At 35.5% G+C, this 14,933-nt stretch overlaps 1 protein-coding gene and 1 long non-coding RNA gene across 2 annotated transcripts in view; one reads left to right on the plus strand and one right to left on the minus strand.

The window, feature by feature from the left end:
* LOC127529643 (uncharacterized) overlaps positions 1-14,933 on the plus strand; it is a 744,809-nt gene that overhangs the window by 649,762 nt on the left and 80,114 nt on the right. The gene's annotated exons all lie outside the window — the stretch shown is intronic.
* The window catches only part of c4b (complement 4B (Chido blood group)), a 104,606-nt gene that overhangs the window by 4,355 nt on the left and 85,318 nt on the right, over positions 1-14,933 (minus strand). Inside the window, exons 38-40 of the mRNA XM_051933689.1 lie at positions 10,329-10,421; positions 9,905-9,988; positions 8,481-8,613 (exon numbers count right to left, since the gene is read on the minus strand). Coding sequence (XP_051789649.1) covers positions 8,481-8,613; positions 9,905-9,988; positions 10,329-10,421 — 310 coding nt within the window. The remainder of the gene's footprint in view (positions 1-8,480; positions 8,614-9,904; positions 9,989-10,328; positions 10,422-14,933) is intronic.

The following is a 14,933-nucleotide window of genomic DNA, read 5'->3' on the forward strand; positions in this document are numbered from 1 at the left end:
ACAAGAAAAGGCTTGATTTTTGAAATGATTCTTAACTGGAAAAAGCAGCTTCTTATAACAGAGTTTATCTGCTTATCCAATTTAAGACTATTTTTGCAGATGTTTCACTAATAAAGCCTAGGTTAGTGACAAGCATAAAAAGCACAATCTCAGTTTTACTTTAATTTAAGTGAAAAAAATTGATGACATTCAACTCTTTACATCATCCAAGCAAGCCAAAAGAGACCCCAGGGAGTTGTTTCTAGGTAGAAGGTATCATCCACAAAACAGTGAAAAGATACTTTATGCATATGAAAAATAGAGCCAAGAGGAAGCATGTATAATAAAAACAGAATTGCACCAAGTATAAAACCTTGTGGGATCCCATATTTTAGTAGTTTAGAACATTAACCTGACACCAACCACAAGTCTGCAAACAAAGGGCCAGCTGACCCAAATGTCTAAACACAATACACTGAACAGGTACGTAGTCACAGTGTCAAGCAACAGTTCAGTAACAACAAGCCAGGAAAACAAGTTAAATGAATTGTTTATTTTTTTTTTAAATATCCATAATATTAGATGCCACATAGCAAGAGGTGCTTATACTGATAAAGCACTGAGTAACTAATGTCGTAGCTTGTCAAATCATAGCAGCAAGCAAGCAAAATAGTGGCGTCCTCATAAAAATACAAAACGCTACATCAGTAAATAACAACAGAAAAACAATCCATCTAGGAATCAATAACAACTTTATGTTTGTTCCTTGAGGTTCTAAACCCTAAAGAATTTATTTTGAACCTCAGAAAAAATGTATATGCCTAGTAAAAAATGTTTAGAGTTTACCCAAACACAGCACTCAATATTTGTTGTACTCCTAATTTTAGTGTCTCTTGAAAATTTCACGTTTACTAATTATATCATAATCAATATCCATCCATCCATCCATTTTCCAACCCGCTGAATCCGAACACAGGGTCACGGGGGTCTGCCGGAGCCAATCCCAGCCAACACAGGGCACAAGGCAGGAACCAATCCCGGGCAGGGTGCCAACCCACCGCAGGACACACACCAAGCATACACTAGGGACAATTTAGAATCGCCAATCCACCTAACCTGCATTAGGTAAATTAGAAAGAGTAACTGTCAACAGATAGAAATTTGGGGGACTCCACTGATGCCTTCACCCCATATGGAGTATTCTCTTCTTATATGTAGTCTTCATCTTTGGCCTATCAATAAGAGACCAGAGTGATCTGAATTTAAATACACTTGTGAGAAAATACGCAGTAAGATTAGAACATTTGGATTTAAGGTGATATGTTACTTTCAGTAAGAATATGATGCCCTTGTATTTATACATTTTCCATACCTGCTCTTTATTCAATTATTATGTCGTTTTACACAGTTAGTTTCAAATGTAATGACTGCATTAACTTTAATCATAACAATAAGCTTGAAATGAGTACATACATGATAAACTGGTTAAATTTGTGGATGATGCCAAGCTACATGGATTGGCAGATAATCTAGAAACCATTGAATCATTATAGAAGGACTGGGACAGCATATAGGTTTGGGTAGATTTGTGGCAGATGACATTTAATGTAGGTAAATATAAAGTATTACACCTAGGAAGCAAAAATATTATGTTTGAATGCACAATGTAAGGTCTGAAAATTGAAAGTACAGTACACCATATGAAATGGATATAGGAATTGTAGCAGACTCATCTCTATCTGCTTCCATTGTTCAGAAGCTATTAAGAAGGCTAACAGAATGTTAAGTTATATAGCATAATGTGTGGAGTACAAGTCCAAGGAGGTTATGCTCAAGCTTTGTAACACGCTGGTTAGACCTCATCTGGAGTACTGTGTACAGGTTTGTTCTCCAGGCTAATAAAAAGGGCAATAAAAGCTAGAAAAAGTCTAGAGTAGAGTGACAAGGTTGATTTCAGTATTACATGGAAAGAGTTATAAGGAAACATTAAAAGAGCTGAGCCTTTTCAGTTTAATCAAAAGGAGATTAAGAGGAGACATGATTGAAGTGTATTCAATTATGAAGGGAATCAATACAGTGGATTGTTACTTTAAAATGAGTTCAACAATAACAAATTGACATAGTTAGAAACTTGTTAAGAGTAAATTTTGCACAAACATTTCAATGCTTTTCTTCACACAGAAACACATGGAATAAGGTGCCAAGGAGTGTGGCCTTTAAAGCTAGACTTGATGTTATTTTGGAAGAATTAAGTGGATAGGAATGGCAAGGTTTTTTGGGCTGAATGGCCTGTTCTCATCCAGATTGTTCTAATGTGTATATGTGAAATATGTGTATATATCAATTAAATGTTGTACTACTCTGCAACATTCCCACTCTGACTGATTTGTTTTTGAGGCCAAACAAGAAGCCTGAATATTCCCTTGAGGTAAAAGTTCATTCCAGCTGTAATCCATTACTACAAGGTATGGTACTCTGTATCAATATCCACCAATATCTGTATGGCTCTGAAGCATTGCTTCTATCTGATAATCTCATCAAATTTAGTTTGTACCTGATGCAGGTGATGCTATTTTTGATTCATGCATGAAATGAGAGGTAGAACTACTATTTCCTATATCACATATTTCAATATTGTCTGGTATTTCTTTGTAATTCTAATTTGTTCTTTATTTTACATATGATGTAGCCATTTTATATTAGTTACACAGTGTGCTGTATGCTTTCTGCTTTATGATTTGATAATCACGGGGTTAAATAGAAAAATCATATTTTCTGCCTAACCTAAAATATACATATTGGGATGTGGGATTGTACATAAAATTATTTGGCACTACAGTCTACCTCTGAAAGATCAAAAGAAAAAAAAAAAATCTAAAAAGTGAAAACAGTTTTGACCATCAACTATAAAGCTTACGTAACTGAATGATTAAATAAAAATAAAGTAGACTCAGCTACCATGAACGCAAATCCTTTCATAAATTTTCTGAATGCAATTTTGCTATTATTGAGTTATAGGAATCCGCAGCCTCTCCTTACAGCATCAAGCACAGTCAATGCATTCTGTACAGTAAAGAAAGCTTATATAGACATAATTTACTAACTTCACATATGGACTCTGTATTGAAGGGACTAGGGTGTGGATGTGTTATCTTCTATTATTTAAACAATTCTTTAATAGCATGATAGTGAAATTAACAACATTTTCTTATAAATTAATCTATTTATGGAAAAACTTTGTAGTTGTGGACTGTTTGAATTGGCTGAGAGGTGTTTCTGACTAGATAAATAAAGCAAGTAAATCTCATGGTATGTTGACTGACTCCTCAGGCTGACCAGACAGTCAGGCTTCATTGTACTTTTCTGTGAACAAGTAAATCTTGCTAAATTTCTGTGATTGCTAAGTCAAGAAATAAAAGAAAACTGCAATTAAAAACCAAAAATTGCTTTTTTCACTTTAATAGAAGCTATCCTAGCCTTTTTTAATGTGTGCATTTAAAAAATATATAATAATTTTTCCACAAACCTAATCATGTAAATTAAGAAATGCATGTGTAGCTCAGAACAGGTATAAAAACTTGCTAATAGTGCTTTCCATGTGTTATTATTATAAGCAAAACAATAAGATAATAAGGCAAAAATAGATTTCAATGTGGTAGCCTGATTTTTCAGAAGGGATCAGTTCTGAAAAAGTTAAAATGATCTTTATAGATGGGCTTCAGGAGCTCTACTGAACACTGTAAAAATAAATGCTGTTGTAGCTATGGTCATGAGAGTATCAGATGTTTTGAATGACAACCCTCCATAACAGGCAAAAAGCTACTAAGCTTTGAAATCTGTACACAAACAGGCCTGCTTTAGAAAAAACCTCATAGCAGCTACTAGAATTAAGTGAAGTAAATATGTAAGTTAAAAGTTGTACTTCTCATACTCAGGAGGTTGGGAATGCAGACTTGAGCTAATGTTGCAGAAGCATGTAGCACTTTGATCAGGTTATACACTATTCAATTTTCACGTATATTTGAAATGCAGCAAAGGATGAAATGTAAATTTCAATAATTTCCTTAAAAATATTATGTCTCTGTATTAATTTCTAGAATTGCATAATGATTTGGCTATGAGGTGTTAGTAAAAATGTTACCACGTTAAACATTTTCTACTCTGTTATACATTCAGTATTTTGTTTGTATAAATGGTGAGAACAATATACCATGATATACTTTACATAACCAGTCATTTTTAATTATGCCCCCACTGATTCTACAGACATCTTTGAGTCCTGTTTCTGTGGACAAACTCAATGCATTAATTGTTGGTATGGAACATACAAGGTTATCACTCAGTCTGCAGTGGTGTAATTTAAAGCTTTGAAGTCACTAGATGGCTTTTGAGGGCAATTTGATCCCTGGGAGACAGTTTACAGGCTCAACTAAGGGTAATTCCTCGCCAGACCAGGGGTTGGCATTGTACTTTAACCCTCTCTCCTCTCTTCCCCACAGAACAACTGAAGAATCACCACAACAACAATCACTTCTGGCTTATGATGTCACTTCCGGTGCCAACCCTCCAAGTCCCACCTCCAGATGATGTCACGTCCGGTTCCGAGAATGCCACCTGCTTACACCATTTCCTGCTATTTCACTATATAAATGTCTGCCATTATTGCTCTGATCAGTTCTGTTTTGGACTCAAGTCTGTAAAGACAAATGCAATATTTTGAGGACCTTCACTAATCGGGGACAATCCCCAAAACTGTGACTTTGTTTTGTCTCTTTTGTTACAGTGGAAAATTTTCTAGATTCAATAACAAGTAATCAAGATTCTTACAGTGACCTGGAAATTCTATAAGAGGCAGTATAGTTGTGTTAGTGTTTAACTAGGAGGAGAGCTCAGATGTAGAGTACATGTTTTTTTATCATTGAGGTATGGTAGGAAGAGAGTATGTGTATCAGTATCAGTATATAAGCAGGGCAAGAGATTATGCTGACAACAAATATTAAATAAATAGCACCAAGCTGATTACCTTATGGGACACTGTAGGAAGCAGTTGTACAGAAAAGGATTTGCAACCAAAAACAGCTCATTACAAACAGCCAGCAAATTAAGGAATCTAGCAGAGCTGTTCAGTATTCTGGCAGGCCACTTTGAGTCAACAGTGTCAACGGCAGTAGTGTGATCAGCTAGAAGCACTGAAGAAATCCACTATCAGAAGTAAGTTGATGGTTTTAAAAATTTGAGCAACAGCTGTTTGAATAGTGTGAGTCAAGCTGGAGTCCAGAATGTAGAGTTACATATTGAATATGCTGAGTAGAAACCATATGTTCTAGAAGTTTGGATAGGTGAGGAACACTACAAGTTTGGTGAAAGCTAATCAAAATAAAATCATTAAGGGTTCGCTTCATCAGTTCAAGGGTAGCCATTATGAAAATAAGTGGTTTAGTGACTGATCTACAGGAAGAGTAAAGGTTTCTTACATGTAAGATGAAGGAAGAGCAGAGCTATAAAACTAAGAAAGAAGGACAGTGAAATGACAAATACAAGAGCCAGAAGAGCCTCTGGAGGGATCATTTGCACAGTTGCACCTGGGAAAGAGTTGGGGAGTGGAATAGTTATTTACACGGTTCTTTATTCCCACTTTAGATTTGAGGAACACCTGAACATGTTGATCTTCACAGTAAACAGACAAAACTCTACAAAGAAACTCAAACATTCTTTTAATGATAGTAGGTGCCACTTTACAGATAGCAAGCTCAGTCAATTAAATGGGGTCTCCCAGTTAGAACACCAAACGTTTGCAGGTCATTTTTCCTTTCATTTACACTACGTAGTTACATCATAGACAACAACTGAGAAGATGATAGAAAAAGATTAAGAAAATATTAAGTAAATGAGCTGTTGAAATGGAACAGATTGAAAAGGAAGAAACAATGGGAAAAGAGGAACAGAAAGTTAGGATCTCACCGTGTCTGTTGGTGAGAATGACAATTAAAAAGAAGGGTAGAATTTGCTTGATTTACTATATGCTTTATGGTACCTTTTTGTAGAAAGACTGCATCTTCTATCTAAGAAGATATGCAGTTGGGAAGCTTCAGAAAGGAAAAAGAGAGGGAATGAAAGTAAAGTTTGAGATGAGTTGTGATTACTTTAGCATGAAGCAATAAAAAAACTACATCAGATTAAATGGTACAATTAATTGACGGAGTGAACTGACATGACAAACATGGAGAATTAAATCTTTTTTTTTATTAAAAAATAAAAATGTGCAATTAACATACACTCACTGAGAAAATGATTAGGAACACCTGTACATCTGCTTGTCCATGCAATTAACTAATCAGCCAATCATATGACAGCTGCACAATGCATAATATCATGCAGGACCTTAAGTTAATGTTCAAAGCAAACACCAGATTAAGGAACACATGTGATCCCAGTGATTTTTGATTGTGGCATGATTGTTGGTGCCAGATAGGCTTACTGTAACTTTAAGTATTTTTGTAAGTTTCTGGAATTCACTGAGAATGGTACAAAAAGCAAAAAACATCAAGTGACCAACAGATTTGTGGATTGAGACACCCTGTTGATGAGAGGGGTGAGAGGAGAATGACCAGAATGACGGAAAGGCTTAACTCGGCATAACCAGTTTGTATAACAGAATGCACATCATGTTGAAACTTGAGGTGAATGGGCTACAAAATCAAAAGACTACATCAGGTTCCAATCCTGTCAGCGAAGACCAAAAAGCTGAGGCTACAGTAGGCATAGGTTCACCAAAATTGGACAGTTGAAGACTAGAAAAAACATAGGCTGTTCTGATGAATTTTGATTTCTTCCAAGGCAAACGCAAACAGTGGAATAATAGCTTGGTGCCAACTGCATGAACCAATGCATCCAACCTGCCTTATGTCAACAGTCTAGGCTGGTGTTGGTGATGTAATGGTGTGGAGTGTGTTTTCTTGGCACACTATGTGCCTGTTAAAACCAACCAGTGAACGCTTGGATGCCTCAGCCTATTTGAAAATCATTGCTTACCATGTACATCCCCTCATGGCTGTAATTCACACATTTTTTAATGGATACCTCCAGCGTAATAATTCAACATGTACAATAAATGTTGTCTCAAATGTTGAACATGACAATGTGTTCAGTGTTCTTCAGTGGTCTTTCCAATCACGAAATCAAATCTGAATCCAATAGAACACCTATGTCATAATGCAATCATGGCAATACTGTATGTACCAGAACCTCAAAGGAATGTTTCCAACAGCTTGTGGAATCCATACCATGAAAAATGTAGGCTGTTTTGACAGCAAAAGGAGTCCTAATCCAGTATTAACATAGTGTTTCTAATAATTTTCTCAGTGAGTGAAGATTACATTTTTATTTAAAAACAAAACCTTTTATATTTAGTAAATGGCTCTTAGTATGCAAAAATATTTATAAAAATGAAGTATTATGAAGTATTAGTGTTTTTTTATAGTCATGGTTACAATCGTATCATATCGTTTTAATCGAGTTAATTAACAAATACTCATGTAAAAGGAAAGAATTTTTTCTCATATAAAGAATTAATTAAGTCATTCTACTATCATTTCTTGATATGTACTAAACATAATTTATTAATGTTGTTGACTTTACCTGAGAGAAATAAGCTGTCACTGTATTCGTACGTGTGTACTATGCTGAAAATACCTTAATTTAAAATGACTAGTTTCATGAAGACAAGTATATTTCTACTGTACTTAATAATGTAACATTACAGCTTCAAGTGTCTAGATATGATTAATAGTTGTGTCATTCTCTATTTCTGCATACAGTTTGCAGTTTCTTCTTCAGTTGGCGTGGGATTTTTTAGGGTAATATGGCTCACTCACATAAACAAAGTTTCTCTTGGGGATAATAAAATCCATAGTAGTCAGATTCAGGAATGATAGTGAGGTTAGTTTATATTCATCTACTTTGTTATTTAAGCAGGCTAATAACCAAAACTCAATGGTCAGTCCATTGAGTCTTTCAAGTTTGTTGCTACAGGTTTTTCTCATTTTGTCTTTTTTGCCGAGCTATTTACTGTCTATTTCTTCTTGCTGAGTTTCACTTACTTCTTTGAACAGATTTATGCCATAGTCAGTGACATTTATTTTTCCATTATAACCCCATCCTCTCCTTCTTGCTTAATCAAACTAATCTCTCTCTCTGTTGCTTTTGATGCTTGTACCTTCTAATTAGTCTTGTATGTATTACAACTTGCTTTGCAAGTCACCATGGATAAAAGTGTATGCTAAATAAATTAATAACATTACTCTTAATGTTTGTATTATGATGTTAGCAGCTGTTTTAGTCCCCCTTCATTCCCCCAATGTCACAAAAGACCTTCAGTTAAGGCCCATCCTAAAAAAGGCCTAATCTTAAACAATCACAAAGAGACAGGATACCTGTCAATTTCAAAATTACTGTATCTGGATAGAAGCAATGTTATACTTTAGACCTTCCAATATACTCACTTTCCATTTACATCCTTTGTCTTGCCATCATTGCCCATGATAAGATATTCCTTGTTGACAGTGAGTTTTGACTTGCATTGTTGACGTTTAAGGAAATATCTGAAAGAGCCAGGCTTCACTCTTATATCCTCATCTGAAAACAACACAGAACAATAATCTTCAATATGGCTTCCAAGGCAATGAGCTCAAGATGATATGAATGGTCTAACTTGTTTGACTTGCCACATTAAAAAGGATCTAATGTAATTCATTAAGACATAAATTTGAAATGCTCTGGGTATTTTTGAATGAATTTTAGAATATTGGCTGTAAACCTATTGTAAATGTAGATTTTAATTTTCAAAACATGAATGCATGTTTGTCTTCTTCTTATTATTATTATTATTATATTAGACAGATTATAGTTGAAAGACTATTACAATACAGTAATCCCTCCTCCATCGTGGGGGTTGCGTTCCAGAGCCACCCGCGAAATAAGAAAATCCGCGAAGTAGAAACCATATGTTTATATGGTTATTTTTATATTGTCATGCTTGGGTCACAGATTTGCGCAGAAACACAGGAGGTTGTAGAGAGACAGGAACGTTATTCAAACACTGCAAACAAACATTTGTCTCTTTTTCAAAAGTTTAAACTGTGCTCCATGACAAGACAGAGATGACAGTTCCGTCTCACAATTAAAAGAATGCAAACATATCTTCCTCTTCAAAGGAGTGCGTGTCAGGAGCACAGGCTGTCAGAGAGACAGAGAAAAAACCAAACAAATCAATAGGGCTGTTTGGCTGTTAAGTATGTGAAGCACTGCGGCACAAAGCTGTTGAAGGCGGCAGCTCACACCCCCTCCGTCAGGAGCAGGGAGAGAGAGAGAGAGAGAGAGAGAGAGAGAGAGAGACAAACAAAAATCAATACGTGCCCTTTGAGCTTTTAAGTATGCGAAGCACTGTGCAGCATGTCGTTTCAGGAAGCAGCTGCACAAAAGATAGCAATGTGAAGATAATCTTTCAGCATTTTTAGACGAGCGTCCGTATCGTCTAGGTGTGCGAACAGCCCCCCTGCTCAATCCCCCTACGTCAGGATCAGAGAAAGTCAGCGCAAGAGAAAGAGAAATGTAAGCTGGGTAGCTTCTCAGCCATCTGCCAATAGCGTCCCTTGTATGAAATCAACTGGGCAAACCAACTGAGGAAGCATGTACCAGAAATTAAAAGACCCATTGTCCGCAGAAACCCGCGAAGCAGCGAAAAATCCGCAATATATATTTAAATATGCTTACATATAAAATCCGCGATGGAGTGAAGCCGCGAAAGGCGAAGCGCGATATAGCGAGGGATTACTGTAATTCACTTTATATGAGGAATCAAAATAATAAGGTTAAGTTATTTTGTGCTTTTTAAAAGTTCCAACTTCAAAGAAATCTATTGTCTTACTGAACTTGAGGTTCTTAATCACTTCACAGCCAAACACCTGAAAATTGTTCTGTTCTGTTACATTGAGCACTCTCACAGTGTAACCTGGAAAATAAGAAAGAGAACAATTGGTATGAATAAATCGGGCTTTGATTTGTGTCCTCTAATTAAAAGAAGGCATTGAACCACTGCAAATTTACAAATATTTTAAAAGCAACAAATCCAATTTATTGTCCTTGAGTGTCCACCTAGCATTTGCCTGGTGTATGACTGCTCAATGAAATGGCAGAGGTAAGGAGCTGTTCAGATGAAGACTAAAAAATTATAATATTACACATATTAGCTCTTATCAAAGTGAAACACCAAGAAAAAGACAATAAGAAAGAAGAAAAAGAAGAAAAAAGAGGTAAGCAAACATAATATTACATATAATTTTCTAACTAACCATATTGTACAATTGGGTCGTAGCAGGCATATTGTAGTCGAACAATCTGTGTGATGCTCATGTCATATGGTTTTTTCTCTTTGTGGCATGGACCTAAAATTAAAAAAACAAAAAACAGTATACATTTATACAATTATTCTCCCTGACTGGGAATACCAGAATATAAAAATGCATGCTTAAAAATAGTGAAAAGTCAAGCAAAATGACCCCTTTTATTGGCTAACTAAAAAGATTACAATATGCAAGCTTTCGAGGCAACTCAGGCCCCTTCTTCAGGCAAGATGTAATACTTAGAAATATAAATAGAATAATTATCATTTCTCTCTACAACTGCCCCAGAATAGCAGGTGAGTATAGCATCTTCGATATAATAATATTTTATTCTAGATACCATACATTAATTTTACACACAAAGATAATAGGTATTTACAAAGCTGTATAATACACACACACACACATATATATATATATATATATATATATATATATATTGCAAATGTAAATTAATATGACAGCTCAATGTAAGAGGAATTTTGAACATCAGTATTGAATTTCTAAATCTTAACTTTACATCTATAAATGCATTGCAGCTATCATCAGTGATAAGGGTAGTGTAGGTTTGCTAGACTTCCCTTATATATGGGACATGTCCCATATTTGACAATTTTGTCCCCTGGCCCATACTGACCTTTCAGGGACACCCAAATGTCCTGTATTAGTTTATTTTCAAATTTTGCAATAAAAATACATTTTTTCTACCTACTTATGGTACTTAGTTGTAACTTTATAAGTAATTATACTTTCTTTTCTCAGATTCTCTTGATGAAAATAACCCAAATGTAATGAGGAAACTAGTGTTTGCTGTCTGTTTGAAACTTGTTCATTTGCTATGGTTGGTTGAGGACAGAGACATTGTTACCGTTTTGCTCTCCAGCTGTGCTGCTTTGCAGTTCTATATCAGCATTGCAACGTACAGTGTCAACAAAGTGTATTGTTACTACTTGCCACGGCCCACTTTTTTTCTGACTGCCTGTATTAAATAATAATAATAATATTTCTCTGTTGTCTGTATTAAATAAATATTTTCAAATGATTTCACTTTTACAGAATTTTTTTTAGCTTGTATTAAATAATTTTCAAATGATTTTACTTTTGTTTTCCTTATAACCCATTAAAATCCTTGCTTTATGTTTTTAACTTATGTCTCTACTTTTATATAATATATTGGTCTGGGTGTGTAGGGGGCATGTATAAATGTGTATATATATATATATATATATATATATATATATATATATATATATATATATATATATAGTAATATATATATATAGTAATATATATATAGTAATATAAAGAGAGATTTTAAGATTGTCCTGTATTTCTAATTTTCTAATCTGGCAACCCTAGGGTAGTGCTTAAAAGCTGTATTAACTGTAGATTCAGCTATGGAACACAGAAAAAAACATTTTTGGTTTCTATAAGTCTGCTGCTCACAATAGTCAAAATTAATAAAGTATTATTTACATCATTTTGCAAAAAAAAAAACTTGAACAATAATTTCAGATATATATCAATACATATACTCAAAGACAATGGTGGAAATTAAGGAGAAATAAATTTAATAAGAAAAGAAGGAGACTGGAATCATCTACCAAGTTCTGTAGGTGAAATGGAGAAATTTGACAGCTTTAAAGATATATCTGGGTACAGAGCCAGTTTAGCTGTCAGTTAAGCCAGGGGTGCCCACACTTTTTCGGCTTGCAAGCTACTTTTAAAATGACCAGGTTGAAATGATCTACCTACATTAAAAATGCTATATATACAGTATATACTGAGTATACTTTATACATAAAATATATGTTGCCATACCTTGCATAACTGAATAACCCTTATTGCACAATAACAATTCAATGCATTTATGGTCACTACAGTATTTGGATTTAATCATCTTCATGTTGGAATGTGGGAAAAGGCTGACTCACATAAATAAGTAGAGCCGAATAATGCAGTCAAGGAGGCAGCACATTTCCTCATGTTTGGGTACTTTTCCTCTGTGAGTAAGTTCCAAAACTGTCCATGAGCCCCATACATCAGCTGAATGTCATCCTGTAGTGTCAAAATCTCATCCTCCACTGTAGAGGAGTTTTGGAGTTTTAAGTGAAACAATTTTTGATGCGGGTGAATCACCCTCAACATCTTCCCTAAATGGATAGCACTTAAATGTAGTGATTGGCTCAAGTAAAGCTGAGTCTTGAAACCGTCTGTCAAAGTCTGACAGACTATTTTCAATCTGCTCTGTGTAGTGTATGCTGTCAAGTTGCGCACACGCCTTCCATTGCGTCTCCAGCTCTGACGCGAGGTTTTGGGTGTTCCCCAAATCAAGGCGCTGCAGCTTTGAGGACAGATGTTGCATTTTTCGTTTGAAAGCATTTACTGAGTTAATCATATTGACCATGGTTTTGTCTTTTCCTTGCAGCTGTAAATTAAGCTCATTCAACATGTTAGTCAGATCGGAAAAAAAATGCCAAGTCTAGCAGCCATTGATCATTATTATGTTGCTTGTATTCTGCATGTTTAATGACAAGGAGAAACTTCTTTTTCTACGGCCAGGGGTCTCGTAATCTCAGCAGGAATTTCTCCCTAGCCATCTGCCTCAACGAAGGCCTCTTTTATCATCTCTCCATCTTGGAAGGACTTCTTATTGCTTAGTGATCGAGTGACTCACCCGGAACGATGCTTCGGTGTGTCTGCCTTTGCTTTTGAATTCAGCCGAATGAAAAATGACGGCTGTCCGATTAACTGCGATTTTTGTTCCCTCTCCTTTCTCTTTCTCAGATCGCTTTTCGGGAGGAAGTCAGTTTTGTAGTTTTTATGAACAATTCGAAAGTGCCTTTCCACATTTTCCTTCTTTGGAATAGCAATAATAGATTGACAGATCAGACAAACGCACTTCGATTGTGACATTGTGAGAAAAACAAATCCTTTTCCAATTCCACATCCAGCCCATACCCTCCCCCCCTAAAACAACAAATCTTTTTTAAAATCCCTTCATTAGTCGATATAAATTGGAAGGCTAACTAGATCATGTAGATAGCCGGAGTTTTGCAGTAGCTCACGCGTTTGATCGTGCATGCGGGATGACCAGTGTGTTAGAAGAAAAGAGTTCTCAGACTGGCCGTCCTGAATGTCCATCAAGTGGCTAATGCCACAGGGAGGATATACGATAGAGTAACATTTAAAAAATAATTTTTTTGAATGCAACGCGACCTACCTGCATTACCTTTCCGATCTACAGGTCGATCGCAATCGACATATTGGGCACCCCTGAGTTAAGCAAATGAAATTAATGGACTGAATGATCTTCTCAACTGTTTCCTTATAAGTAAAATTTCTTATGATTATACAAATTAGTTTTAGATTCTATGTTTTAAAACTGATACAAAAGGATGTAACTTGCCTTCTTCTTTTTTGGAGTGGCATAGTTGCACGGTTACCTACCTCAGAGTACTATAAGACTACTGTACTTTGAAATCTTGGCCTGGTCATTGTCTGTGTGAAATCTGCCTGCATTCCCCATTTCTATATGAATGTATCACCTGGTACTCGGCTTTTTATTCCACAACTTAAAAATGTGCATGTTTGGTTGACTTGTAACTCTAATTTGGTTTGGTGTGAGTGACTAAGTTGTTCATCAGAAAGAGCATGAATGTTCACTTTTGCTGAATTTCTGTATCCCCAGAAAACTTGCTTTTAAAATAAAAGAAGCAACATTTAATTTTCCACTAATTTACTTTTGGAAATGCACAAATTCACATTTGTAAATAGTAGTTAACTGAATAAAAGTTGGAGTAGGAGCCTGACCGTTGATATTCGACACCTAGAAATAGTGAGTCAAGTCAAGCAAAATGACCCTCTAATCATATGTGACTCTTGAGATGGACTGATGCCCCATCCAGATTTGCTTTCTACCTTCCACTCATTCCTGGAGTTTAGTGAGGGCTTTCCAGGGCTATAGCCAGAGACCCGACCTGTATGGGTCTCCAAAATTAGGGTTAATTCGCATGGGTTGCCAGCGACTTTGTTGAATTAATACCTGAAAATTCACCATACAGCTGGCTTAGATTAACTTTTTTTTTCCTATAATGAAAAATCCCAATGATGCTTTGCAAGGCTAGTGTGACACACATTGAACATTTCTGGGTGGTTCTGGGATAGATTGTCATGGCAACTGTCGACATGATTGCTCCAAAACAACAAATACTGGTAGCACTCGTGGGAAAATATGTTGTACTTTTTTATTTCACCATGAAAAGAAAAAAAACAATAAATATCTTTAAAATTTGATGACATTTCTATGTAGACAGGTGTACCAGGAAACACATGATTTCTTTTTTGGACACCTTATGGAGAAACACACCTATTTTGTGCAAGCAGGAGACAGACTTTCAAAACATTTGTAGCATCTTTAATTGTACAATTGATCATTATTTTGACTATATTGAATAAATTATGTATTTGGAATTTACATTAGAAAGCTAATAGCTGATGTATTTTTATGTCTGGCCATTTGTAGGCACTACAGAAAGTATAGAGGAAAAGCAC

Source organism: Erpetoichthys calabaricus, chromosome 1 (genome assembly GCF_900747795.2).
Source record: "Erpetoichthys calabaricus chromosome 1, fErpCal1.3, whole genome shotgun sequence".
NCBI lineage: Eukaryota > Metazoa > Chordata > Cladistia > Polypteriformes > Polypteridae > Erpetoichthys > Erpetoichthys calabaricus.